The sequence below is a fragment of the Anser brachyrhynchus genome (assembly GCF_964034855.1).
Source record: "Anser brachyrhynchus genome assembly, chromosome: 5".
In the NCBI taxonomy this organism is placed as follows: domain Eukaryota; kingdom Metazoa; phylum Chordata; class Aves; order Anseriformes; family Anatidae; genus Anser; species Anser brachyrhynchus.
In genome coordinates, this window is record NC_137699.1 from 2873515 (window position 1) to 2901354 (window position 27840).

The 27840-nt window shown below is 40.4% G+C and overlaps 4 protein-coding genes across 7 annotated transcripts; 3 read left to right on the plus strand and 1 right to left on the minus strand.

Annotated features, from left to right (window-relative positions):
* Nucleotides 1-376: 376 nt before the first annotated feature.
* TMEM9B (TMEM9 domain family member B) lies at nucleotides 377-9486 on the plus strand. Its single transcript, XM_080595906.1, has 5 exons — nucleotides 377-624; nucleotides 1669-1760; nucleotides 5160-5268; nucleotides 6247-6381; nucleotides 8328-9486. The coding sequence occupies exons 1-5, from the start codon at nucleotides 547-549 to the stop codon at nucleotides 8481-8483; spliced, it is 570 nt and encodes a 189-aa protein (XP_080452032.1). The 5' UTR covers nucleotides 377-546; the 3' UTR covers nucleotides 8484-9486.
* A 137-nt stretch (nucleotides 9487-9623) lies between these two features.
* ASCL3 (achaete-scute family bHLH transcription factor 3) lies at nucleotides 9624-13486 on the plus strand. 3 transcript variants are annotated; one of them, XM_080595899.1, is made up of 3 exons: nucleotides 9624-10819; nucleotides 11096-11172; nucleotides 12619-13486. In XM_080595899.1, the coding sequence occupies exon 3, from the start codon at nucleotides 12624-12626 to the stop codon at nucleotides 13158-13160; it is 537 nt and encodes a 178-aa protein (XP_080452025.1). In that variant the 5' UTR covers nucleotides 9624-10819; nucleotides 11096-11172; nucleotides 12619-12623; the 3' UTR covers nucleotides 13161-13486. The 3 variants fall into 3 exon arrangements, with proteins under 3 accessions (XP_080452025.1, XP_080452023.1, XP_080452024.1); XM_080595897.1 differs by having other exon boundaries at nucleotides 9624-11904; XM_080595898.1 differs by having other exon boundaries at nucleotides 9624-11172.
* A 140-nt stretch (nucleotides 13487-13626) lies between these two features.
* On the plus strand, nucleotides 13627-22530 carry LOC308196624 (uncharacterized protein C11orf16). Its single transcript, XM_080595878.1, is given in 7 exon segments — nucleotides 13627-14664; nucleotides 15902-16094; nucleotides 16887-17046; nucleotides 18665-18893; nucleotides 19679-20271; nucleotides 20273-20326; nucleotides 20795-22530. Coding segments are annotated over 6 exon segments (1428 nt in total). The 5' UTR covers nucleotides 13627-14664; nucleotides 15902-15927; the 3' UTR covers nucleotides 21020-22530.
* Nucleotides 22531-23751: 1221 nt separating this feature from the next.
* AKIP1 (A-kinase interacting protein 1) lies at nucleotides 23752-27792 on the minus strand. 2 transcript variants are annotated; one of them, XM_080595896.1, is made up of 5 exons: nucleotides 27504-27792; nucleotides 27268-27305; nucleotides 25459-25572; nucleotides 25093-25143; nucleotides 23752-24182 (listed from the first exon to the last, which is right to left on the minus strand). In XM_080595896.1, exons 1-5 carry the CDS (start codon nucleotides 27753-27755, stop codon nucleotides 24101-24103), a joined length of 537 nt encoding a protein of 178 aa, XP_080452022.1. In that variant the 5' UTR covers nucleotides 27756-27792; the 3' UTR covers nucleotides 23752-24100. The 2 variants fall into 2 exon arrangements, with proteins under 2 accessions (XP_080452022.1, XP_080452021.1); XM_080595895.1 differs by lacking the exon at nucleotides 27268-27305.
* Nucleotides 27793-27840: the final 48 nt, after the last annotated feature.

Genomic DNA, 27840 nt, shown 5'->3' on the forward strand with positions numbered 1-27840 from the left:
TTTTAATCCTCCTTACTCCTCATCATGAATTGGTGCATTCTCATGTTACCCTTGCACATATATTTTGTATCTTCCAAGCGCAGCCTCGGAACAGTACATCGCAAATGTAACATACTAAACAATATTGTATTATTTCTTCTTCTATTACTAACACTCTCAGTTATTGTTCTTCCCAGTCAGACACTGGGGAGTGCTTTTGGAAGGGGAGAATGTTTACCTATGGTTTGAAATGAAAACAGATTCTATTCTATACTATTTTTATTTTTATTTGTATTTGTTAAATCTCGTATATATTTTAGCCCTAATTGTGCTTCCTATTACTAAAAATCCTGGTTTTCGCGTACAGAAGACATAATTTTTTAAACATAGCATCGCTCGCGGTCCCCCTCGCCCCGGAACCAGCCGGAGCCGCCCAGTTCCGCGGCGGACCGGGAGAGCCAGCGGACGCCGCCCGCCGCGGGCCGGGCGGAAGGCGGAAGTGATGGCGACGGCGCGCCGGGGCTAGGCGGCGGCGGCGGCGGTGCGGAGCGGCGCCCCGGGCCCGACATGGCGGCCGGCGGCGGGGGCTGGCTGCGCCTTTGCTGGCTGCTGGCCGCGCTGGCGGGGCTGGGCGCACAGGCCAAGGTGAGCGCAGGGGAGCCGCGCGGGGCGTCGGTTGTTAACGGTTCCCGTAGGGGCGGCGCGGCGCGGTGCGCGCCGTGAAGGCCGCGGCGGAGCTGCCGGCGGTGCTTTGTAGGGCGCTGTGATCCTGCTGCCTGGCTAAGGGAGAGCGCCTTGGTTTTTAATAGCAAGACGCGTACCTGTTGGCAGGGCGCCTTCATGTCTGATTTTTCTCCTTTTTAACGGCAACTTGCTATTTGAGTTTCCTGTAGCAAGGCCAGAAACGATTTCGTGTATAGCGTGGTCAAGGTTTTCCTGCTGACCTGCACCCATTTGGGGTTACTCTGACTTGATCGTTCAGTATAGTGGTTTATTAGCAATATTTCTTAAGGAATTATTTTGTTTCACTGTCAGGAGTTGCCTTGAACTAGAGATAAGCTAGGTATAACTGTTGTCTCTTGTTTAAAAGTGTCTATCATTTTTCACATTTACTTTGCCTTTGTTTGGAATTCCAGTTTTGTACTTTTCTCTCTACTGCACTGTATCCTGCTGCTCTTTAAGACAAGAGGACCACAGGTTGTGCTAGTCTGTCAAATAGTTTTCTTTACAAAGTTATTTTTGTTGCAGTGATGATAGAATTACCCACAAAAGTTTCTTTGCCAACCCTCACTTGGGATTAATATTCTTTCAAGAATTTCTTGCTTTAAGCTCATCACGGTGTACACTGCTGTCTTCGTAAATTGAATAGTTAAGTGTATCAACATGAGTAACTTCTAAATGTGTGATAATTCATGAAAACAAGACCAAGCATGATTTTTCTTGTGAAGAATGTATTGTATTTGCTGTCAAAAATGTGTTATTTGACAAATTGTTACATTTGTTGCTTCTGTGTCAGTAATTGTGAAAGGCAGCTATTAAACTTGAAAGAAATCCTGAGTTAGACTATTCAAAGATACCTGCAAGTACTTTGTGTTGAACATTTTGTGCATTTCATAAACACAATGCTTTCTGTGTTCCGCCCTATTCTGCATATGATGATTTGGTCTAAGCATGTTGTTTTCGTTATAGAATTCTGAGGATGTCCGATGTAAATGCATCTGCCCTCCTTACAAAGACCATTCGGGCCATATATACAACAAAAATGTTTCACAGAAAGACTGGTGAGTTTGTAATCAGAAATTATAAAGAATCTTAGTGGTTAAAGATGTGTTCTGCTGTGATTATACGTGAGCGTCCTGTAGTGATGCCAGGAGAAATTACATTTCTTGCCTAACGTGTTGAGCCTTTACGTTTAAAAGTATCCCGGAATTCAGCTGTAGCAAGGGACAAGGCTTGAAATCTTTAATTTTTCTCTGTCTTCTGTTTCGGTTTGCTTGTTTACATTCTTGTTTATTTATCATAGAAGTGAAAAGGGGTGTTTTAATTTGAGTTCAGTGATAAGAAATTGCATCATGGCGAGGAAGCATGTGCATGGAACTAGGACTCAGAAGCATTCTCTCTTCTTTCGTCTTGAAACCTGTGCTATCATGTAGGGATTGTTTTGGAGCTTTGTTCCTCAGAGTCACAGCCAAAGAATGCAGTTATATGAGATGGCCTGAGCCATCTAATAGCCTATGCTTCCTGCGAGAAAGAGAAGTATTGCTTTTCTGTGTCACAACAGCGTGCTCTATTTTAGTGTTTAGGCCAGCTATGGCATTTGCTAGACCTCTTTGAGCTGAGGACTGTTGTACATGGGCAGGGTTGAGGGGCTGGGGAAGAAAGAGGGATGACAGTCATTTATAACAGCATATTTTAAAGTTGCATTGATGTCTGACATACTCAGGAATTCTTGGATCAACCTATAAAAATGTGAGGTACATTTTGATATGTTGACTCTTCTTCAGAAACGTTAAGAATTAATAAACGACTTTTCAGTCTGTTGAGTAGCAGAGGGTTAGCAACTTGATTATGAAATTTTCATGCCCCTTAGTAGTCCCACTGAAATAGCTACAGGAATAAAGTTAGTGATACAAATGTGTACAGAGCCATGCCTTAACTTATTAAATTACTTACAGAAGAATTGTAAGAAACATTGCTGTAAATTTCAATCTAAGCTAATGAACATAGAATGTGTTTTCTAGTCTAAAGTATTATTTTGTCCCATATGATTACCTTAACAACGTTAGGCCTACTGACAAATTAAGTTGCAATAGTGAGACATACCGAGAGAATTGCATCTGCAGCAGGCATTTCAGAGCAGCACCATTACTGGTTTTATTGTTTATTACTCCTCTGCAAATGGAAATAGATTTTTTTTTTCAGTGGGTATTGTTAGTGTTTGTCTTACTAGCAGAAAAGACCCCGTTTCCCTTTAAATCGAGATTGGCAGTGACTGAAGGAAACGTTACCTTTGAACTATTCACTAATCTTATGGTGACAGATACTGACGCTTACAGAATCTCAGAAATCTATTTTCCTATCTTAAATCTCATTTTGTTGAGATGATTTTTTAAGAGGCCACCTGGTAACATTTTATGGTTTTGATGATTTGAGATGCCTTCTCGCTGCTTTTAAAAGGCTTGATTGCTGGCTCATGTGCAATGAGATTGATAAGTTTAGTGCTATACTTGGGCTTCTGCATCTTGCAAGTGACTTGTTACTGTGTATTTAGATCAGTCACTCATGACACGAGAGCCAGATCAATTTTTAGTGTCTCTATGAATTATGTACAGTATGATGACTGCTTACTGCCTGCTTGTGCAGACATAAAATAACAAAATAATTTTTAATATTGAACCTGGAGCCTGCATCATGATATTCTTATTTAGGTGTTTCATTTCTTTCAGTGGAGTTGACTGTTCTTCGCACCTCACAGACTAGCAAACAGGGCCTTGTGCTAACATCAGCGTGTGTGGGCTGAGGGTGCTCTGACGCCAATAAAAGCATTCACCATTCTAGCCATGGAACTGTTTCAGGCAGTCCAGTCCTGATGAATGATGCACTAGAAAAGTGTAGTGATGTGTTGGCAAGTACGTGGTATTGAGTTAAATAACCCACTTTGAAGGAAATGTGTTGGCATTTCATGTGTGAGAGGCTGACTGCCTTGGTAGTCATGAACGTGGTGGGAGGGAAGACACCCTGTCTACTAGTGGGATCAACTGGAAATCTGAGCAGAAGCTGCACTTCTGACTAGCCTAGCCTCCTTGATGCTGTTACTGTGGGTACAGGGGAGAATGTGATAAGGCAGAGGCAGTTGAGTGGGAACATCCTTTAGAAAAGGATCAGCCTTTTCCAATTGAAACACTGAACTAAAGAAAAAACTCGCTGATGCTAATATATGATATATTTACAGTAACAAACTTCCTACTGTACCTAAGCAAAATGCAGGCTTTATTCTATACTTAAGCAGCATATTGATGTAAACTTTCAATCTCATGAGACCATAACTTGTATTTTTTGGTTTTGCATCCTAAGTACTGCACTCCTTCACAGAGGAGATTGTAATTCTAATGACAAATAAAAGGAAAAATTGATCCCTCCATTCCTTTCCAGAGATTGTGATGTGACACTCAACAGTTTTAGTTATGAGGAAGAAATACAAACAGAACTGAAGAGATTAACTGGTATCTGGCCATGTGGATTTGCAGCATTTTAATTTAGCCCAGTGCAGTGTTAAATCATAGGCTGCTGGTGTCATATCAGGCATTTAGTTTCATTACCTGCTTCTGACTCTGCTGACATTGAGTTGACAGGGATGAAAGTGAAACATGCTTTTGTTCCCTAAGTGCCCTGCTGAGAGCCTAGAATATTAACTGAACAACCAACCTGAGTCATCAAAAAGATAAAAATTATAAGTTATTGGTGGAAGGAGTTGTCTCATGGCAACTGGATTTTCGTGCTGTGGTATAGAATGTCAGTAATATTGTCAACCACACTTTTTGGCATGAGAAATGTCTTATATTTTGTAATCTTTAAGTCAAAGTAGATTTTCACATCCAGTTCCAGTGCTTAAAACTGAACACTATTTATTCAGTATCTCATTGCTTAAAGAAATAACTCCTCTGACAATGAATTTTATTTAATGCCTGTAAGACCCAGTGTTAAGAAAAAAGAACTTCTGTTCATGAACACCAAGGAGAGGTTAATCTTCTTTTAGATACTGGAAGGCCCAAATAAAGCTCTTTAAGTATGAAGAAAAAGACTGCATAATAGTTGGAATTTATTTTGATCTGAGATGGCAGTGTCAAATGATGCATGTGTGCTGGGATTCTAATCCTTGGATTTGTTATGCTGACAGCTTTATTTCCAGTCAAAATATTGTGTTTAGTTAGAAGGTTTTTAAAAACTTGTTTAGCAACTTGTCAGTAGCTGAATTTCTTGTTTAAGTAAAATAATAGTGGAGTAACGATTAAAAAAAATCTTGAATATCTATAATTTAGAACAGCTGTACTTAGCAAAGGTGAATTCTCAGCCAATGTAACGGTCCTGCATGCATCTTAAGATGTGAGAACTGCCTACATAAGGGCAAAGTAAGGTAAAACCAACTCAGAACTGACTGAGCAGTTCCTGTCTTTCTTCAGTGATTGTCTTCATGTGGTTGAGCCTATGCCTGTTCCTGGACCTGATGTAGAAGCATATTGTTTACGTTGTGAATGCAAATATGAAGAGAGAAGTTCTGTCACAATTAAGGTAAACAATGTAATTCTGTTGGTATATGTTAAATCCTTCAACTGATTAGTAAATATATCTATGGTCTTTTAGAGAAACACCCTTTATGAAGGGAAAACTTTTCTAAAGCAGTCTAAGATTTATTTATTTTTCTTGATAGATGTTCATGATTTGTTTTGAGCAATAACGATAACATCAAGCTATAGCAGAAGGAGTAGGCTCACAAACCTTTATCAAAGATCTGCAGTTTTGAAATTAAACTTTATACCTTGCTGAAATTCTGAGTGTTCTAGGGTATTTTGTCAAGCTTTGGACTTTATATTTTTGTTACTGTTTTAGAGGGTCTCATTATTCAGCTATCTTGCTTGATACAAATTTTCTTTCTATCTTGGCAAGCTACAAAGAGCAAAATCAGCAAAATCAATCATGTTTGCTCTAGCAGGGGATTTCTTTATTCACATTCTCATCCTGTTAGAACCATTGAGCCTTAGTCTGTGTGAATACATTGTGTAGTGCATCTTTTCTTCTACTATACTATTTCTTTTTGGTATTCTAGAATTTTGTTGGTTTTTCTCCTTTCCATTTTTCTTACTGGCCTCTGTGACTGTTTGCAGTCTAACCCGGCAGATGTGTGCTAGAGAATGGAGATCATGCAGGAACCCCTAAATCTGTGACCCTAGTTTAATGCCCCTTATGAACAGTGGTCTGACTGAGGTGAAATAACACCAAATTATTTTAAGATAACACAGGATTTTAATAAGGCCTCATTAAGAGAAACTTTATTTCAAGGTAATTTGTCTGTCCCAAAACTGCAATGCCAATGTAATAAATTGATGGCTCTTCTCTGTGCATGGGTTTTAAGTCATCTGGTGACACTACTAAAGGCCAACAGGCTCATCACAAACTTTGTCTGTACTGTTCCTTTGGTCCTTGCAGCCTGTTGAGAGATTGGGGATGTAATGGCACAACTCTGGCATAAATTGTGTTTGTGTTGTGCAGGTTACAATCATCATATACCTGTCTATTTTGGGCCTACTTCTTCTGTACATGGTGTACCTTACACTGGTGGAACCTATACTGAAGAGACGTCTTTTTGGACATTCACAGCTCATACAGAGTGATGAAGACATTGGGGTGAGTTCACCTGACTGCTTGTATATTTGAGTTAATGTAAAGATGGGAATGATTCATTGTTACCTAACTGTTTTGAACAGCTTTTTTTGCATGGCAGTATAAATTCCTTTTCCTGAAGGGAGAGGATGGTCTTCACAGGAATCAGAAATCTGTATGATGACTGTGGAAGCCACTATTTCATTTTTCACTGGGCTAAAAAGTAGTCACGAGGACTGCTTTTGTTACCCTGCCTCTATACACAGATTCTGTCCTAACCAAAGGAACAGAGGAATGGAAGTAAGCTCATATAGGAGGTATGAATTCTGGTATGTTGATGATCAATACAGTCTCCCTAGAGATCAAATTTTATACAAATTGGTTACAAAAGCAAAGTATACACTGAGGGGTTTCATCTTCTGTTGCTCTGGTTTGGATTTATTGATGCTAAAAATTCAAGAAGGAATAATTGTAATGAAGGAATATAGTGACTGGTGCTGAAGTAATTTCTTTGTATTACAACTGAAAATTAGAATGTGGTAATACATTCTCACAGATCAGAGAAGCCTTTTTCGTGAGGAAAAGGAGAATAGTTCATCAATGGCAAATGAGAGGGCATAGTTTCCTGTCTCTTACTGTCCTTTGCCATCTTCAGCACACTGTTTTTGGCTTCAAATAAAAATGGAACAAAATTTTCTTTAGTACCACTACAGGAAGGGAGTGCAAGAACTTATGAAACTTTGTTGGAAACCGTGAGACGCTTTAGTATGGGGAAGACTGGTGTGAGTAGGTTATTTTTGTCTTGAAGAGGGACTTAGAGTAGTATGAAAATACAGACTATCGCTCTCTAACTGTATGTAGTTCTATGAAGCTGTTGAATCGGCATGCTTGGGAAAGTTATTGCCATAAAGTAATGTGGGGAAGGTATTCTAAACAGCAGTGGGGTTGGTGGTTAAATGTCAGTGTTGAGCCACATGAAATGCTAAAACAGTGCAGAAGTCTCAGCATCAATGTACTTTTTATACTGAGCCCTTAAGCAGCACTGTTTCTACTGGTAAAGTACACATCAGATGTGGCATAGCCTTAGAAAGAATTTCTGAAACCAAACCCAGTCTATGAAACAGGAAGGCTTTCCGTCTGCGTAACCTAAGTCTTTCATCAGACAGGAGCACTTCATAGTAAGTACTGTTGAAATAAATGTGAGCTAATCAGAAAGATTAGCATTTATTAGTGTCTTACAATAGAATCCTTAAGGATGTTTTTGTCACTCCTTCAAGATAATAGCCTTTATTAGCTCTGCCACCTTTTGGACTTTGTCCAAAACATCTTGACAACCAAACAAGTTCAATTCCAACTCTTACTATTTATAACGTGATTTTATTTACTAGTAGAAAATACAGCTTTGCAGATACTGTTGGAAAACAGAGAGAGTAAATATTAAACAAGCCCTCAGTTATTGTTGAGCTCTGTCACTTAAACAGCTGTATTTACACTTTGCTTTTGGACAGCTTGGTACAATGGCTTTAGTTTGGTAAACACTGGAGTGTGTTGGTTTTACATAGGATCTTTGTTTGAACATCCTGAACCACCTTACAGTAACAGGCCGAGAAGTGGCAGTGAACTGACTCTGTAATTCACGGTTAAAGCGAAGTTAAATGAAGCGCTTTCATGACATTAACAGGAGGTCCCCAGCATCTGGGTCTATTCTAGATTTTTGTCCCCAACAGCTAATAATGGATGCAAGACTGGTTTGACTGTGCCATGAAGAAATCAGTGGATGTTACTTTGAATGAAAAGTTGAAGAACTGTTTTAACTACAAAAACTTGCTTTGTCATCATGGCTAACTAGCTGGTTAAAATAGCTTGTTTTACCTTAAAAACCAAAGCAAAAAACACCAACAAAATAAAACCTTCAGTTTCATTGCTCGTTGGAATTGCTGAGGTCTAACTATTGATTTTTGTCATTCCAGGATCACCAGCCTTTTGCAAACGCTCATGATGTGCTGGCTCGTTCTCGGAGCCGTGCCAATGTATTGAACAAAGTGGAATATGCCCAACAGCGCTGGAAGTTACAGGTCCAAGAGCAACGCAAATCTGTTTTTGACCGTCATGTTGTGCTGAGTTAATTGTCTCTCAGTAGTAACTCCAAGGAAGTAAAGCAGACTAATTGAAAGAACTGACTTATGTCTTCCTGATCCTACCACTTCAAAGGGGTTTTCATAAATGGTTCGTTACTGATTTGAAAAAATAAAAATAGTGCTTAAACTTTGAAAGAATGTACTAAGAGTGGAAGCAATTAAAAAGATTAGTTAATCAGAAGCTAAAAACCTTTGCATTTTCAAATGGCTCTTACTGATAAAACTGAAAAGAAAACAAACCGTGAGGTAGCTTTGTTTGCCACTGTGGTACGTTATTCACAGTTGTGACTTTATGGTGATTTTTAACTATATATTTCTCTCTACTACTTACGTGGTTAAAAAGTACCTGGGAACACAGTAACTACTTACAACTCACTAATCACTTTATGTAAAGACCTTTTGTAAATATACTTGGATTTTTTCTGCTGACTAATGCTAGGTACTAGAAATCTAAATCTTGCAGTGTAGTTTTCACATCAGAGAATGAACTCCTGATTGGTTGTATTCATCATTTGGTTTCTTGCACTCATACTTTCAAGGTGCTTGTATGTCAAGTGATGTTTGCAGATTTAAGGCAAAACTTAAACGGACACTGACTCGTTGAGCTGCATACTTGAATTACTGTGATGTAGATAAACTCAAATGCAGTGCACATCAAGACAGTGTTGGCATTTTGTTCTATTTTGCTTTAATAGTTTAATATATTGTATGTGTATGATATCTCTTTAAAACAATCTTCTCCCTTTCTTTTCATGGGTAAAGTCTCAGGAGATATATGATGAAATATTTATTATAAAAATCTTTATGCGTTTGTCTGGATTGATGGTGTAAGGCACGTACTTTCTTGAGCACCTGTCATCTTGGGAGTTAAGTGTATTTTTTTATCTGTGATTCTGTACTCATTTCTCTTAAGAGGTATACAGTTGCTAGATGACTAACTTTCATATATGCCCTTTGGAATGTAACAATTAAAATGGATTTTTGAAAAACAGATGCGCATTATCTATATGTCATCATTTTTCTCCCTCATTACCCTGCATGTAGGTTCCACATATAAAAGCACTTACCTGAAAATGCATCAGAGTAGAAATATGAACTTGTTCAGTGCTTAGATAAGGGAAGTGACTCACCAAATTGCTAATTGAAAAAAGTTTTTAATTCCTGGCTCAAATTTAGCTAGGCATGTGTAGTTATGCTATTGTATTATAACAATTTTCATTTCCAGTGTTGAAGGAAATGGTAACATGGAACACTGTTACATATTGCCAGGTACAGTTTTGGCTTTCTTAATTGACAGACATGGAAACAGAGTAGCATGGAAAATAGACAGTACTTGTATATGTAACTCAAGTGTAGAAATGTAGTTGCCCCATAACAACATTGGTATTGACTACAGCTCTTTGGCAGATTCACTAACGGAATTTTCCAAAATTACAGGTATAATGAAGATTAAATTTGAGGGTATTAAGCTAACTGTGTGTTCTCACCTCTAATCTGGAGACAAATACATCACAAATTTCTTCTAAATAAGTGTTCATTTTCTTAAAGTGGAAGCTATGAAAATGCGTGTTTATGCATTGGCATTCTAGCTAAAGTGTAATACTTGTACCAAGTATCAAAAACTTACTTTGTGATGTTAACATGAGGTAATATCCGCTTGAAAGAGCTGTAGGCAAAGGTGCTGTGAAGCATCTTTGGGCTTTCTGACTCCTGGCTTTTGCCTAGAGAGTAATAACAAAGGCCAGTGCAGCGCATTGCTCTTCCCTTTTAACCCCCAAGAGGGTATCTGAGCAGTTTCTTTGCCCCAGAAAGCATAAAAATGTGGGAGTAAGGGCTAATACTTGGGCTTAATGTTGAAGGCTTGAGATAGAAAAGCAGAAGTGTACTTAAAAGTACTTGAAATAAGCAGATCTTGTGAGATGACCATAAAATGTAACATTAGTTTAATCCATACTCTTACTGACATTTCTGTGTTCATTGTAATGGTAAGTATTTACCTAAATTCTAGCTGATTGTTATAATTAGGCAGTAATGTGTGATATTCCAATAAATGAAAATACTACTTTAGTAAACTGCAACAGTATGCATATAGGAAGTAAACAAAGTACATTCCTGTTTTACTTTTTCAAGTGATCCTGTTTTGTTCAATACAGTTTCAAAATTCCTGGTCCCTAATGCCAAGTCTTGTTGTCATCATAGCTGTGGTGTGGGTAGAAAAGACAAACCAGAAATAAGCAGATCTAACTGTAAGCTATTTTGCGTATTGTCAATTGGCTATAAATTGCAGGAGTCATCGACTCAGCGGAACAAGCTTCATGATTCAGGTAAGAGACTTACATATTGCTGTATGTAGCAACAGATCTTCACTGAATACCAGTGTTTCTGTAAATCACTTCTATCAGCTAGTCAGTGCTTCTGTAGCTTTCTAATTGTGTTTAATATGATTTGTTTTTAATATGATTTTTAATATGTTTTAAATTTGTTTTTAATATTTGTTTTTAATATTCATATTTTTAATATGAGTTGTGTTTAATATGATCACTTATTACATTAAGATACAAGAAAACTGGAATGTTAACTTTTTTTTCCTTAATATTCAGGTATTTTCAGGTGTTATTCATCAGTCTTAAAATTAGCACGTCTTGTTTCCTTGGATTTTACTTTCATCTGAAGATTGGTGAGTCTCTAGTCTAATTGGAGGATGATTCTAATGCCTGAATTTTGCACTATATGCAGACAGTAAGGCAACAGATAACTGTTTTATTTAACGCTACTATACAGTGGAAGTGTCACTACTAAGCAATAAATGCTGCAAGTATCTCATCTTGAGGGGCTGTGTTGATTCTTTGTTCTTGCTGTATAGTTGTTTTGCTGTAAATGTTTTTTGTGATGTAACAGGCTTTTTCATTCTGACAATGTTTTTAAGTTGCTACAGTACAAAATTTTAAGAGTAATTCAACCTGTGTTAGAAAAGGGAAAGATGACTGTCTACTACTGTCTACTACTTCCATTTTATAATGAGTGTATATATTCGTCTCTGATCTTTCAGCATGTTTATTAATTTAAAATGAATCTGTGCATGCTGTCAGCCTACCTACAGAAATACCCGTTTAAGATGCATGTAACTTTCTGTCTTGTCTCACAGCATGCTATAAATGAATTCTTAACTCACAGGATTTCTGTAGTGAGATCCATTTTCATTAGAAAAACAGATGACACTGAATACAGATGTATTTTGATGGAGTATGTTGTTAGAATAGGTTCATGAGCGAAAATTCCCTATTAAAAGTGGCAGGTGTGAAATTATTGGAAAACATTAAAATATCTCCGTATCCTTGTGAAGGATGAAGAGAATCCAAATAATGTTCCAGAACTGTTGTCTGAGCATTGGAAGCTTTGCAAGGGTTTTGTGAGTAGTGGAATCTCAATGTTTCTAGTAACCTAGTTAATGTTCATGTGCTTTTTCTGTTACAGAGAGTGTAATATGACCTAAGTGTTTCAGAAAGCGATGTATAGATGAGGAAGGGGATGGCAAATAAAGAGCATTTTTGGATAGGTATTGTGTTGGCAAGTACTGCTTGCAGTCAGTGAGGATGGATCATAATAAATCTCTAAACTTATTCTAAAACTTTTATGAAGAGTGGCTTTAATACATGACACACATAAAATTAAGATTGAGATCCCTCTTTCCCTGATAAGTTTTCTATCTAGTCAAGATAGTACAGTGAGTGAGACATCAACTGAATAGAGAAGAAAAATATTTTGTCTTTGAAAACTTTTTGGTATGGGTGGGGAGTCTGCTACAGGAATTATCAACAGAACTTTTTTAAGGAGGATTGGGTGGAGAGAATGCCTTCAGTGTTGGCCTGGTTTGTCTGTTGTCTGTAAAGATACAAGTTTTGGTGGATTCGAAGCAAGGTAGACTTACATGGGGTTCATAAAGGTAGATCTTTATTTCTAAAGCTGAGAGGAAAGGAAACTGTTTGCTGTGTCCTTTAGGAAGTTTTAGTGGCCTTTTTTCTAAAAATCTTAAAATTACTGAGTGTTGGTAAGTCCAGGTGAGTAGTTTTTTCTCTTGTTCAGTATGAGTTGTTTAAACTGTTGTGTAATTATGCATTTCCAGGTTAAATGCAGAACCTGATGGATGGCAAAAGCTACTGTAACGTCATGGACAAGTTGTCCATCTGTACTGACACTCAGTGCATACAGCTCACTAGGCCTTTCTGTGCAGACCCGTTGGTCACATTTCATGTGTACCCAGAAACACCAAACCAGGTCACTTGCTCTGAAGATGTGTCATTCTTTCCTTTCATGTCTGAGCATCTCATCACAGAGAACTTCTACAGTGAGCCCTGCGGCTTTTCCTACCAAGTGCCCCATTCCAGTTACAACAGAAGTGAGTACTCCTATGGGCCAGCATTCATCAGAAAGAGGAATGAGAGGGAAAGACAGAGGGTTAAATGTGTCAATGAAGGTTATGCTAAACTGAGGCATCACCTACCTAAGGAATACATAGAGAAACGGCTTAGCAAAGTAGAGACACTCCGTGCTGCAATAAAATACATTAGCTATCTGCAGTCTGTTCTGTACAGTGATTCTGTGGCGGCAGAAAAGAATGTCATCAAGCCAAGTCAAGCACCTAAAACAAACAAAACCAGTGTTTGAAGACTATCTAAACTGTTCCTAACCAAGCAAAGGATACCTTGTCTTGGAACCTGATAGCTACTACTATAATTGTTAATAAAATGAACATTCCTGGAGCATGTAGGAGCAGATCATAATACACATCAGTATCAACCCACAGAAAGGAATTTCAATTTCATAGATACTAACTGCACTCGGAGTTGAAAAATCTCATCTGAATGGCCTAAGGTAATTCATGGAAGTTGGAAATCACATCTAAATTGTTACCAATCCAAAAATATACATGTGAAGTAACAGTATGTATTGTCACAGACTGCATGCTTTGAAATAAAATAAAATCTTTCCATTGATGAGACTGAGATTCCTTCAATTTTCTGTAATGTTACTGGTTTGCTCTCTCATGCGCCTTGAAAGAATTTTGCTCTAATTGCCAGTGTTTCTGTTACAAAGCAAGGAGGTCTTTTTAAAGGTTCCCAGGAATGTTGTTAGAAGCCATTAGAAAGGATAACTTACTTTAAAAGAATAACTTAGTCTTTCCCTGTCCCCCAGTCTCTTTCTCTGTATTATTTGGTGGTTTCAGCTAATTGGTCTAGAACAGATTTATGTGAAGATGGTGATTATCTTGTAATTAGCAAAGCGTTGTTAACATTTGCTGTATGTCAGGGAGTTGTATCGATACTAACAATTCAGCTGGCAGCATGAGAGCAGTTCATCTTTGGGTTCAGCAAAACAGAGAGAAAATGGTTACAGACTTTGTAAGTGCTGTCAGTATCCTTGTCCTTAATTGCAGTCATCTCCTCTGTTCCCATGTTTTAATAGCAGCGAATTGAAAAATGCCTACTAAATGCAATTAATTATGTTTCTGTGGAGCATGGTGGGAAATACTGACACAAGGTGTTAATGTTTCTTAAGGAGAAAATAAAGGTTAGGGATCACAGTAGGGATTAGCAGGAAGATTTCTGCATTATACTTTGGCATTTTTTGATATCTGCTTTGCAGGAAAAGGGGAGAATTCACTAATTCTTCCCCTTAACTGTGAAAAGGAAAAGTTTGTAAAGTGATTTGATCTCAGTTTGTCTCAGTTTCAGCCCTTCTGTCCTCATTTCAAACCAGTATATTTGTCATATCTTGTGGTGGTTTCTCTGAATCTGAGCTGTAGCTTTGTATGGTGTGATTTTTTTGCCATATAATAGTACACAAAAGGACTGGAGGACACTTTGCCCTTTTATAATCCCTTCTCTGCCCCTGCAGTCTTTCATCGCAGTACCTAGATCAGCAGAACTGTGTTTAGGAGTACGAAGTTGAGCAAGTAAGTGGCAGACAAATGGTTAGCTCTGTAGTTGGGTTGCAGCTGTTTTTAGCTGGTCAGGTCAGCACGTCAGTTCCTGGTGGTAACGATGCTGGCAACCTTCTTAGCAACTGGAAAACGCTGGCAGCAAATGCTTCTTGCACCGACCAGGGAAAAGGGCAAGGTTTGTGCATCGGGACTAAATTCAAATTGACACGATTGTGTTATCAGTAGCTGGTAAGTTTGAAACACTGCCGGGTTCAAGTTCCTGGAACTGTCCAGGAAATCTCATAGAACACAACACAATTGCCTGTGTCAGAGCCCTGTTCTGTACATAAATTGGGGACCTGGTTCTCCTCAGCAGTGACAGCTCTGAGAAGCGTTACAATGGGCTTTAATGTAGAACCGGTATTTGTGTTTCTTTGGAAAATATTACTGACTCCAGTTGGCTTTGTCTTATAACAGGGAAGTTTGTGTAGTTGTGAAATATGAGTATAATGTGTTGATTTGTTCTTCTAGAAACACATTTTGCAGCAGTTAATTTACTTTGTGCGGGTTTTGAAATGATACATAATAAGAGTTTGTAGAAACTCACAAAAAGCATTCTCTGTTCGTATCTCTCTCAATAACATTTAAATATTTTTCTAAGTGCCTAATATAAAAGCCTAAACTGTATTTTATAAGGGAAATTAGGCACTCAAAGTTTACATATCCCTGACTTTCCATTGCAGGTTTTACCCTCAGCATGCTGAAAGTTTCTAAGCCAAAAAAAAAAAAAAAGGCAAAAATGAACCTTGTCAAATAAATCTCAGATTATCGGAGAGAGCATCATGTCATGTATCTTACTGTGACAGCCTCTGAATAGTTATCACTTGTCAAATCTAAGCATCTCATTCTTTCTCATGGCAAGCCATAATCCTACTGTTATAAAACATGACAGGACAGCTGAAAGATCAAAATATTTCCTCTTCATACATCACTAAATAAAACAAGTAACAGGCAACTGTATTCTAGCGTTACATTCAAAAGCTGTCATGTCTGCTTGACTGTGCGAGCTTCAGCTGCAGTTTCTGTTTTAGCTTGTGCAGTAGGGAAGGTTTGGCTGTGTCTGTGCGCAAGGAAGCTTTAAAGGAGAGTGTAGGTGTAAGAAAACAGCAAAATGACAGAGGGGAACAAAAGCTGGAGGTAGGTGAGGACATTGTTTTCCTTGCGATTTTCACAGCATGTCTAGTTTCCCTGGATTTTCGTGTCCCTTTGTCGGGTAGGGATTTGAATGACTAAACATCACAGAGATCAGTAATAAGGGTTCATCTGATCAAACACCAGACTGGATACTTTGAATTCATTCCTTTTTTTTTGTGGTAATAATTCATAAAAGTTATTGAGTTCTTAACATACGCCAGAAAGCATTTGCTTGGGGTTGGAAAATGCAAATATATTGTCTCTTCTCAGCTTCTAACAGATCATGATTTAGTCTTGCAGGTAGATGCTTTTCCACGAATGGCTCATTCAGAAGGGTTCCAGCCTATTGATCACAGATACTGCAGTGTGATGCCAGCTCTGGACAAATTCCCATGCTTCAGTGTCATCCCTACTGTCAACCCCTGCTGTAGGAGCTCTTTTGCAGCGTGTCCCACCTGGGTCACCAAGCCCCCTGCCCTCCAGAGGTAAAATTAAGTTCTTGTTTCAGCCTGTGATTTGTTCTTTTTTTGTGATCTTTAAACAGGTTGGAATGTGTCAGGTTAATAAATCAGCAACTTCAGCATCATTTGTGTTTTCCCCTCCCTTGTGCTGGCAGTCTTTAGGTGGTATTAACTGAAATGATTTGCTGCTCTGGGAGATTTTGGAAAGCAAAGCCTGGAGTAAAACTGCTATCAAAGAAACATACTTTTAATGTTATTTGGATAAATAAAAGCATTTTGCGTTAGCAGCGATCTTCTGTGAAATGGATCTAATGCTTTGTGATGGAATTATTTTTCCTGCTTTGAACTTAAATCTGTCATCAACCAGCAGAATTACTTTTCTGCTTTTTCTGTTGTTTCTTGAATTCCCCAGGACAAACCATCAGCTACAGTGCTCTTGAGTACATCTAAACTGTGTTTTATGCTGGAGATTTATCCTTTCTCTTGCCTGATCTTAAGAGTTGTATTGACTTGCCATGCAACCAGCGAAGCTGCTAGTGCAGGTTATTCTAGCCCAGGATTCCAGCATATTTCTATCTCCCTTCCTCTAGATCCCAAATCAAAGAGAATTGGGTAGGTCAGGCACTCTTTTTTTTTTTTTTTTCCAAGAGTAAGGGTTTTTCCCAGCACAGGCAAGTTTTCTGTTTCCTTCCACACTATTGGACCTGTGGGAGTGTTATAAAATGAGGTGCAGTGATTCAGTTCTTACAAGATGTCTTTTTCCTGACCTACAGTAGCTGTTTTCTCTTACCGCTGACCCATTTTCTTTTATTCAAGGTGCCAGTGGATTAACCACTGCCTCCCATCCCCTGGCCCAGCATGGAGGAGGCTGAGCATATCAGGGAGATCAGCGGGCTTAGACAGGAATGTCCCTGTTCTAGTGAGAGGAGAACATGATGGATTTTATTATCGTGGTACAGTAAAAGAGGAGATAGAGGTGAGTGGCAGTTGCAGTGCTGTAGTCATGTGGGTATGTGTAATTGGGTGTGCATTGTCAGAGTCAAATCTGTTCACCTGCAGGAAGCAGCTGGGTCATCTGTTGAACTCAGACGAGCTGGGTGAAGTCAGTGTGACTGCCACACACCCCTCTGTGTGTGGCAAAGACCAATCTTGTCTTTGCACACCACCTGAGTTTTGTTTAGCCATTTTGTTCCGTTTCAGCTGCTGTGTGAATTAGAGAACAAATCACAAGATTGGCTTATGCTCATGTTTATGATGATTCATAAAGCTCCTAATATGCATGATTCTAGGCTGTCTTCATCTGCTGCTTTCGTGGCATGTTGGCTGAGCATTTTGCATGCAGTATTGCCTCAGACAGCAATAATATTGATGGTGATCAGATCCTTGCACTACTCAGCATCCTTTACCAAGCCTGTTTCTAGAAGTGATCAGACTTGGGTCAGGGATCATCATCGTGTACAGAAGATGAGTGCCCACCCACCTTTGTACACAGACAAGCAGCTGCTTGTGCCAGGGAGGCTGCTATATGTCTAAAGAGGTCCCAAATATGTTGCTTTTTCAGACCTCATAAAGATCTTGTGTGCCTTCACCAGGTGAGTTGTACTCCCTGTTGGGAGTCGTGGCCCATCATGTTGCTCTAATACAAAGGGTACTGTAGGGGTTGGATGTAGTGCTGTTCCCCTTCCTACCTTCTGAGCTCAGTTAAAAGATCTTTACCTTTAAACACAAGGTTTATTCCAAACAGTATTTTCTTTCTGGGAAGCTTGTTTTTTGCCTCTCCTGGAGCTAACTTGCAAGCACCCCAGACCCTTCGCATTTTGGTGAGGGCTGCCTTGCTGTGTACCTTGCAGGAGCAGGCCTCCATCTCTGCTGGCGCTGGGCATTGAGCCAGATTTGGATGGCGTCAGTGTTGTTGTGAACAACATACCGGCTACTGTTGTGTATAGACACAGAACCACCAACAGTGCAGGAAAAGTGTTAGTGTATTATGTACACACTTCCAGCTTGAGTCAGCTACAGACCAATGACACGGTTGTCTTTTCAGAAATGTTAGTGAAAGCTTTAATTCATTGGTTTGTTAGCATTTCAAACTTAACAGAAAAAAGTGTGTTCTTTCTCAAGAACAGGGAAGTGCCTCATTTCATTGTTGATGGAAAGTGTCTTGACAGGCCTTAGCTTACAAGAAAATAAAAATTTCCAACAACTTCCCAAAGAAGCACTGAGTTAATGTGTCTAATGAGGAAGGACTTGGGCATGCATAAAGAATAGGTCTGAACAGCTTCACTGTCCCTGGTGTATGCAGTGTGGTTTGTGAAATCCAGTTGCGTTCCACCTCTATAGGATTTTTGGCAGGGATGGAATACAGGTCCCAGCTGTAGTGAATCTGTACGTATGCTTCACTCAGCCTGGTTTGTAGTGAGCCTTCTGGCACTTTTTACGTCTGTCTTAATTCAGAATTAAAACCATGTCCAAGTTCAGGCTTGCTAGGTGCTCTGACCTAGCCACACAGCCACAGGAAGGCTGCCGGTGAAGGTTATGTGACCTGACACATTTCAGTGTGTTTTTCAGAGGAACTGTTTTGTTCCTGGTAACAGAATGAAAGAGGAGTGTTCCTGGTAGAGTTTGCTGAACCATTTCGGTCACATGGAAGGCATCCAGTCTGCATGCAAAAAACAGTGAAGGATGACATCCTGGAATATACAAATGGTATGGAGCACTCCTTACTCCCTGGAGACAAAGTGCTGGCGCCTTGGGAACCAGATATGGGGAGGTATGGCCCAGGAACTGTCCTCACGGGCATTGAGACAAGGGACCCCTTACGAGGTAAGAAAGATACTAAGATACTGCCCTTATCTTGCTTGCCTCGCTCGGGAACACAGGCGAGACTGTTGGGATAAACTCCATTGTGACGCTATTGACAGAGAACTCTCAGAGCGCACACTACAGTTTAGCATTGCTTAAGGCTTCCAGGAGGTGATGTAGCTGATGTGATCTGTATGTAACCTCGCTGGTCTGACCCTAAGGAAGCTGTGACCCATAAAAATGTCACCTTCTGTATCCACTTATCGGTTATTTCCTGTATGCTCAGACAAGGCTGTGTCTGTTGTGTGAAGGACAATGGCATTTTCCTGAGAGATCTAAATGTGGTAACTCTCAGGAAGCATCCATCTGTGCTAGAGTGCTAGTGCTTGTACTGAATGGTACATCCTGAGGGTGATCTTATCACCCAAGCATGGCATTTCAACAGCTCATTCATTTTCCCATGTCTGACAGGCTCTGCTGACTTCTCAAAATACTGGTAAAATGTCCTCAGAGTGTTACTGCTATCTTTGGCAGCAACAACAAAGGTAACTCAGCCAACGTTTACGTGTTCATTTGATGAAAAACTGGAAGGAAAGATGCTGCCAGAGCCGTTGCCACACTGAAGGTGCCCCTAGCTGCCCACTCTGCCCTCCACAAAGTTATGATGAGTTGTCACAGTAAGGGGTGATAGTTGATCCTGCCACTGGCATGAGGAGAAAGCATGCATAAAGCTGCAAAGCCTGAGCTGTGTGTGTGCACCCTACGCAGAACAGCTGCTTACAGCTGCTTGCCTTTTCTTTCAACAGCCTCAGAAGATGAAGAAATTACGGTCCGGTTCTGGAATGACAAGAAAGTGAAACTCCCTCTAGGTGTAGCTCTGTGGATCCCTCCTAGCCTGTGTGGGAGAATTGTAGAGATGATCCACATGCCCTTCACCAGCAGGTTAAGGCCCAGAGAAAGTCCTGACATTAGTTCTTGTATTTTTTCCTGTAGTCCTAAAACAGCCCTGATTTCTGTTTGTGTTGTACATAGTTTTGCTAAGCACAGCTTGCTCTTCTCACCCTGCTGGCCACTTTTCCACTATCATTGTGGTTGTATGTGCTGTTCACCAGCCTGTGTCGGGTGCATCTGCTGCTGCCATCCCTGCTGGCCTCTTCCACCCAGGTCTCTGGTCTTTCAGAGAAAACCTGAAGAGGTAGAACCCAGCAGCAAATCCTCTCCACACCTTTTAGAACTGGAAGGTGTGAAACAAGGAGAATCAGCAGCTGTGGCAGCTTCTTCCCCTTCTGATTCAGAGTGTGATCTGGAGTCATTCCCCACTAAGAGTGATGTTGTGGACAGTGCTGTTAACACAGACTCCAGCCATCATGAGAAGCCCAGGTTAGACGAATCTGCAGGACCCAAGTGGAAATACTGGAAAAGGAGACAATGCAAGTCCAAACACAGTAATTAAGGTACTTTTTAACACCCTTAAAGGGAAGAAGCAGCCGGAGGGAAATAACCAGTGTGTTCTGTGCCCCCTTCGTATGGGCAGTCACTTAGCCTGTAGTTGATAATAAGGATCATACATTTACATATCAGCCTCTGATCCAAAATTCCCTCCTTCACAACGTTTCATCTCCCTCCTCGTGCATGCTAGCTCTTCTTTTGGTAACTTGTCTAATGGAAAAGCACCAGAACAATGAATCTCATGTGGAAGCGCAGATACCCCTCGTTGAGTTTCTTCCCCGACATTTTCCTATGACTTTTTTGATGCTAACATGTTCCTTAACCTGCATAGCTAATCTGTGCAGAATAATCACCTGAAAGAATTCCTTTCAGGTTTAGTAAAGTGTGTTTCCCTCTCTTCCTAAATGAATGTTCAGAGCTTTAGTTCTGGTTTTACTGTTCATAAGGTTAAGCTACAATTTTACTCCCCCCAGAAATCACCAGTTGCAGCAGCACATGTACAAAGGGCAAGCTGGAATCCAAAGCCATCTCTGTTGTGGACATGTTCCGTGTTGCACCAGCTAATTGGAGTATCCCTGAAAACGGACAGTTCTGACCTTCAATGTGAAAACACAAGAAAAGATAGCTTATGTACAATAACTCCTAGATTCAATCTGGAAGAGTGCTGGGCTCTTCTAGTCAAATTCTGTTACTCATGATTTCTGTCTCAGAAAGATAAAAATCAATATTTTAAACAGTCTTTACAAGTAACTTCTCTTCCTCACAAGAAGCAAGCAGTTTAAACAGCTGATTACTACTGTAAAGGTAGGGGATACAGAATAAGCAAACTGTATCACATCTAAGACAAGGGAACAACAGCCTGTTTTCAGGCTTGGTTTCTTCCTACAGTGGTCCCCTCCTGCTTTAGAAAAACTTGGAAAAAAATCAGTGAGAACATGAATACCAAACAAAGCAGGCAGAGAAGAGGAATAAAAATGCTTGCAGGAAGAAGGGGAAGATGAAAAAATGGCAGGATGAACAGAAACACTGCTCTGCACATGAGCACCGTTGGTACAAATAATCAGAAATAAAATGTACTTAAATAAAAAATAAAAAAAATACTTATGTACTTAATAAAAATGCTGAAGTACTTAAAAAAATGTACTTAAAAAAATAAAATGCTACTGTAATTTAAACATACTAGCATGATTAGGAGGAGATTAATCTGTTAATGACATGTCTTAGTGAGCAGAGAATACACTGGAATATATTTTGTTTTCTCAACGTTTTATGCATTAATTTTTAGCAGAAGCCTACTACTTAACTGTATTTTTCATATTTTATTATTTAAACAATCATAATATACACACATTATACACTTTTGTAATTAGTTTCCTAGGAATTTGGAATTTTAACGCCAATACAGAACTCCAGACAGACATGCTCTGTGTTAGCCAAATGTCATATTTGTGCAGTAGTGACATGCTTTGCCTTTTGGTAAAACCAGAAAGAAACCAGAGTGGCTTCATTCTAGCTCAAAACCAGCAGCATGAATCACAGTAGTGGACACAACTTGGTAATACAGAGTATAATGACAAACTTTTATTCCTGTAAAATTGTCTTTTGTGTTTTAAGATATGTTACTTTGCTAGAAGTTGCATTGCTACTCCTTGAGATACCTGAAGCAGAATTTTGTCTTACAATACAGACTGCATCAAAAGTAAGTTGCAACAAACAAGTAAAGTTAGAGACTAGGCTTTTAAGAGATGCTGTCTGCTGGGCTTATGCCCTCCCTCTGTAGTCAAAAAAAAAAAAAAAAACCAAACTCACTCCTCTAACTTCCAAAGGAGCAAAGTTTAGTCAAAGCTTAACAGCTCCTGAAAATCCTTTGGTCTTATTGTAACACTTGTATTTCAACAGTGAAGTTTGTTACAGAAATGATACTATTACAGAAATGATACCATTATCAAAGCTACATGAGGCAGAGGTATATCTATCTTAGAGTCAGGAAAGCCAAAGTTACAGACACACTGATGCTGCTTATTTTTTAAAAAATAGACTACCAAGGGATTTGTTTCCGTCTTCCAGGAGGAAGGTTTTGTGGCATCAGGAAAGCAAAGAGTGAGAAAGGAGACAGTCTGATGATAAACATAAAACAACTTGCACAGGAGAGGACAAGCTTGACGATACAGACAGATACAGAAGAGGACAGAGAAAAAAACAGCAAAGAACTCACAACAAAGCAGAGAGAGATGTGATAAATCAGAATCTAATAAATAAATGTACAGCTGATGAAGTTCAAGAGCTGAAATTTCAGGTAAACTGCTTACACTATAGCAGTGTTACATTTATTGAGCAAATAAAAGTTCTGATTTAGGCACTTTCTCTATAGAATATGGATAACCATTATTTCAATAACTGAAAAATTATTTCCACCTACATGGAATCTCAGCATTCTCATTCTTTACTCTAGGGTTAGGCTTGTGTTATATTAAGTCCCTAATTATTTGGATGTGAAATCTTTACAGTTCTGGAGAGATCAGGTGAACTACTATTAGCACTAAAATCCTGAATAGATGGAAAGCAAAGTCTATTAAACCTCCAATTTATCTACAGTCCTCTGGAGATAGCCAAAAGAATTCAGCATAGCAAATCCTCTTTGTAGGAAGCCAGAAGGAATAGAGAAACAATACAAGCTGACAGCCAAAAATATTTTTTTTCAGGATTAAAGCAGAAGAGAAAGTAAAGGATATGAAGATAGAGACAGCAAAATTCTCAGAGATTCAGCATTTAAGCCACAGAATCTTATATTCTCCTCCAAGATTAACTGAAACTAGTTTACAGCTGAAACAGTGTAAACCATCAGCTACAAAAAGATAACAGATCTATACAGATCATGCCACTAATTCTAACTGTGGAATCTGATCTTTCGGAGGTCACCCAGTGAGTTGTGTTAGTGGGATTGTTCATGTTTAAAGAATATGAATTTGGAAATAAACTGCATTATGCAGGTGCTCAGCAGTACTTTTCCCCTGCAGGAAATAGGAGACAGGTCATGTTATCGTACCTTCTACTGAAAAAGGCAGCTAAGTGATATTTAGCCTAGGTAAGAGTCTGTGAAGAGACAGGATTTGAAGTCTGTCAGTAGTTTCTGCTGGTGAAAGCATCTGACATACATTCAAGCACCTTCCTGAGGTGGGGTCCTAGGTAGTCAATTTCATTGGCATTTTATTTCTTTATCAGAATAATAAATATACAGATGCGGGGGGGGGTTGGGGGGGGGATGCATTTTGAGCCAGATGTGCAGCAGCTCTAAAATCAGTGCCAGCCCACAGAAGCTGGTATGTACATCTGTATTCACACCACAGGGATCTTGCTCTTCGTGGCCATGAACGTGACATGGACTTCCTGTCTGAGGGTAATATAAACTGTCATCACAAAGACTAAAGCATGTATTTATTCCACTAACTGTATCTTTAATTGTTTAAAATGGAGGAGCCTGGAATTACACAGTCACATAATTGGAATTAAGGCAAACAATGTACAAATATTTATAAAATCAGTGTACAAAGTATGCTGTATATAATTGCATTACGTAGAAAACGGATATACAGGCCGTAAAAATATAGTCCCAAAGAAGAGGATACTATTAAAGTGCTAACATGAACAAGTAATGCATAGTTCATTACATGCTTTAAAAAAACCCTAGTATTTTATTCCCATGATCACCAGCAAACGTCATAGAACAAAAGTTAAATCAATACTTTGTCCTGCACTGATGTCCACCACGTGGGTTTGTTTCACCATGTCCTCTGAGGTTGCTGTGATAGAATAGGTGCCAGGAGAAACTTCAATGTAGATATCTTTGGAAGCTTTCCTGGTCTGTAGGGGTGGGGAGGGGAGAATAAACAAACATCATTACTATTTAGTTATATTGAATTTCCCATAAAAATATAAATTTTGAATTTGGGTGAAAATATTTAATCTGCTATATAAACATTAACTTTTTTTTTCAAAGTACACAGGCAATATATAGACCAAACTGCAAAATGTTTCTATTAATACCAAAATTAGCGAATGTCATATTCAAAGTATTTAATCGATTGATTTAATCAATGGAAATAATCAACATGCTATAATTTCTCCCTCAGAAAACTGAAAGCTGTCAACCTAAACAATTTTGAACATAAACATGGAAGTCATCTATACACCAGGATACTCTCATCAATTTGTACTGTGGTATAGATTCCGTATTTCTCATCTTTTGTGGCTTAGAAGTTCCCAAAATTGATTTGGTGAGGTGTTTGGCTTTGAAAAATAAGGTTTTCTTCTCCTGGACGAACAGGAGTCTTCAGAAAGACTGTATCAGGGCCCGGCATAACTGGCTAAGCAACTGCAGCATGCATGTGTTGCTTGCCTTTTTTGAGCGTTGGGAATGTGTCGGGAGCACAAATGAGGTGAGAGTGGAGGACTGCTGGATTATTGCTGCTGATGCAAATCACAACAGCCTAAGATTATTCACAATGTTTTGACGTTTTGTATCAGTCCAAAATATTAAACAGATTTAACTAGTTATGTGCCATAATGTCACGATCTGATTTATATTTAATTGTGTAAGTCGCTGTCCATTCTGTTGCCCATCTATACATGCATTAGGATTATGAACGCATTGCTGATTAATCTGTGCCATCACAAGATCTCCACACCTGACTGTAAATTTTAACCAGCTTGATGCAAAATGCTAGGGAAATGCTATATCTCAATTTAAAAACAAAGTATTCTGTAAACTTACACACTGATGGCAAGTTCTAGCTCGACTGGATTCTCCTGCAGATGCATTTTTCTGGAAAGAAAAAGATGCTGCTTTCTAATGATAACCTCAGAAAATACAAATTTAGCCCCTGAGAGAGGGGATGCTCCAAGTCCGTTAAACTTTCCCCTCCACAAAATGACTGAAATGATTGTTGCCACGAGAATTTACTCTGCCCTCCTGCCCTGCCCAGCCAAAGACTCAGATCAGTCCACAGTTTCATGTGCCCATGATGTCAATCCACATAAATTCACGTGAGCAAGCGTCACAGATGCTGGATGGACTACAGTTGTCCCATGGTGAGGGAAGGATTAACCTTTAATTAAAATAAAACAAATTCCCGCTTACCTCTTCTTTAGAGGACTTGAACTCTTTTTCCCCTGCTTGTCTGCTGTGATATCTGCAGATGTGTTTGACTTCATGCTCATTGCATCTCCAGGCTGGCACAAATCTATAGTACTTCTGGACAGCAATTGGAACAGAGAATATTATGTGGAGAAGCATCACAGCCATGCTGACAACAACTCCAGATTTGCAATTAAAAGTGGAACTGCACATTTACTGATGTTCTGTATTAATCAGCTGGCTTAATTTCATGTGAGGATGAAAATAGTGCCCAGATGTCCAAAGGACATCTGCCTTCTGGTGCAGAACTGTCAGCTCTGTTTTCAGACGCTTGTCTCCCTACACAGTATGTTGGGACTCTGTCACCTCAGAACTGAACTCATGAAAACAGCCAAATCTGGAGTTGGTGTTGCCATAAGCCACGCAGGAAAATACCGAGAACAGAAGTGTGCTTTACATTTTTCTCTGTTTAGAGCAGCACTTTATTTCAAACAGTTGTCTGACTGGGATCCGCAATTCAGAATACTCTGAGGGCAAGGACTTTAGTTAGCTATTATACAATTAGATCACTCTTTCTATTTAAAGGCCACACAATGCTATCATTTTCTTGCCTTTGTGCTAGCAAATAGAGGGGTTAAGAATTGCTTAGCCTAGAAATGCTCATTGTTTGGGCACTCTGCTTACAAGGCAAATGAACTGCAGTCAGATTCCACTCTCAGGTGAGAGCTGTGTTCACTAAATGACATGTTTCTTCAAAAGGCTGCAGCAATATCAATTGCTTTTTTGTCCAGAACAAATCCAAAGGAATGCTCTGGAAACATCTACCTGACCAGGCCCTTCAAGCAAAGCTGGTGGAAGAAGCCATAGTTTATGGGTCCTTAATAGGATGTATATGTGAGGTAAGAGCTTTTGCAGGGTATGTGCAGAAAAAGCACTGTAAAAGCAGAGGACATGTTAATACCGGGAAAAAGAGCTGGTGAAAGAGCTTAAGTGCTTTCAAGGCTGGTAACTTGTAGCAGAGCAGTTTTGAGAATTGCAGCAGTAGCACAGCAGTCCTTTTCTGGCTCTGCAGTAAAGGTACTTGAATCTTCCCTGCTGTGAGTTAAGTATGTGCATACAGCTCTGCTGCCATCTGCTGTCACCACAGAGCTCATCGCAGGGTTACCTTTTTGATCAGAGGAAACAAGTTTCAAAATAATGATTTTTGTCTTGCTTGTATTTTCCTTCTGTCTGACCGTGCAGACCACACATGAAAATAAGGCCAATAGCAGGTCTTGTTTCCAGGTCTGTTGCGCTACCTTATTCCTTGAGGTTATGTACCTACCAGTTTGGCTGCTGCTGTCGTGGTTTACTGTGGAGTTACGGCCCAAAATACATCAAACACTCTGACCTACTGCATAGGACTTCCCAGAGTATCTCTGTATCACAGGACGTGACTCGGGTCCTTTTACATGAAGTTAAATAGCAAACAAGTGAAATCAAATGTTTGATACGAAATGTGGGTCAACTTTGGTCCCTAAGTAATTCTACACAACTCGTCCCAAATCACCTAATTTTAGTGCTTAATCACCTGCACTCAGTGGCATTCTGCTGCCTCGGTGGTTATGTTCTGCTGTAGGTTTTTATTTGCACTTTTTAAGCTTTACCCATGAACTCGTGGGTCTGAGAACTCCCCCCTTTTCTCAAGGGCAGGTGACTGAAGCGGTGCTGTCCTGGCACAAGCACGAATGTGGAAGTCAACCCCTGCTTGTCCCACCAGCGTTAGGCACTGTACGTTGTGTATCTGTTGCGGTTTTGTGTCGTTGTGCAGACCTGGCGCTGCAGGGCCAGCCGGTTACTGTCACGTAGCGCTGTGGGGTGACGAAGTTGTTGCCGCCTGGTGCACGTTGCCGTGCCCCGCTCCCTAGCGCAGCGGGGGACAGCTCGGTGCCCTCGGCCGGGCGGCGCGGCAGGCTCCCGGCCCAGACCTCCCGGCGCGGCACCCGGCACCCGGCACCGCTCCTCTTCGCGCTCCGCCCAAAGCCGCGGCCCCGCGCTCCCCCCCGCACCTCGCACTCCGCCGCCGCTCGGTCCATGAGGCGCGCGAGGGACGCGAAGGCCGCGCCGGGGCGTTCCGGGTCCTCTCGGTGCAGCGGCGGGGGCCCCTCCCGCCCCGCAGCACTGACCGGGGCCGCTCCCCGCTCCCGCTCCCGCTCCCGGGGCTGCTGCTGCTCCTCCTCCTCCTCCCGCCGCCGCCGCCGCGCCCGCTCCAGCACGGCGCGCGCCAGCCCCGCCGTCCGCGCCGCGCGCGCCCCGTCCATCCCGCCGCCGGCGCGCGCCGTCACAGTGCGCGCGTGCGCCCCGCGCCCCTCCGCCCGCGGCCGGTAGGGGGCGCCGCGGCCCCGC

What these genes read in the sequence shown, in the direction of transcription:
- TMEM9B (XM_080595906.1), top strand. Translation starts at nt 547, where the DNA reads ATGGCGGCCGGCGGCGGGGGCTGGCTGCGCCTTTGCTGGCTGCTGGCC. An exon ending in GGCTGGGCGCACAGGCCAAG is followed by an intron (nt 625 to 1,668) that starts GTGAGCGCAGGG and finishes TTTTCGTTATAG; the next exon opens with AATTCTGAGGATGTCCGATG. An exon ending in AATGTTTCACAGAAAGACTG is followed by an intron (nt 1,761 to 5,159) that starts GTGAGTTTGTAA and finishes GTCTTTCTTCAG; the next exon opens with TGATTGTCTTCATGTGGTTG.
- ASCL3 (XM_080595897.1), top strand. Translation starts at nt 12,624, where the DNA reads ATGCAGAACCTGATGGATGGCAAAAGCTACTGTAACGTCATGGACAAG.
- AKIP1 (XM_080595895.1), bottom strand. Translation starts at nt 27,755, where the DNA reads ATGGACGGGGCGCGCGCGGCGCGGACGGCGGGGCTGGCGCGCGCCGTG. An exon ending in GAGCGGCGGCGGAGTGCGAG is followed by an intron (nt 25,573 to 27,503) that starts GTGCGGGGGGGA and finishes ATTGCTGTCCAG; the next exon opens with AAGTACTATAGATTTGTGCC. An exon ending in CTAGAACTTGCCATCAGTGT is followed by an intron (nt 24,183 to 25,092) that starts GTAAGTTTACAG and finishes CCACCCCTACAG; the next exon opens with ACCAGGAAAGCTTCCAAAGA.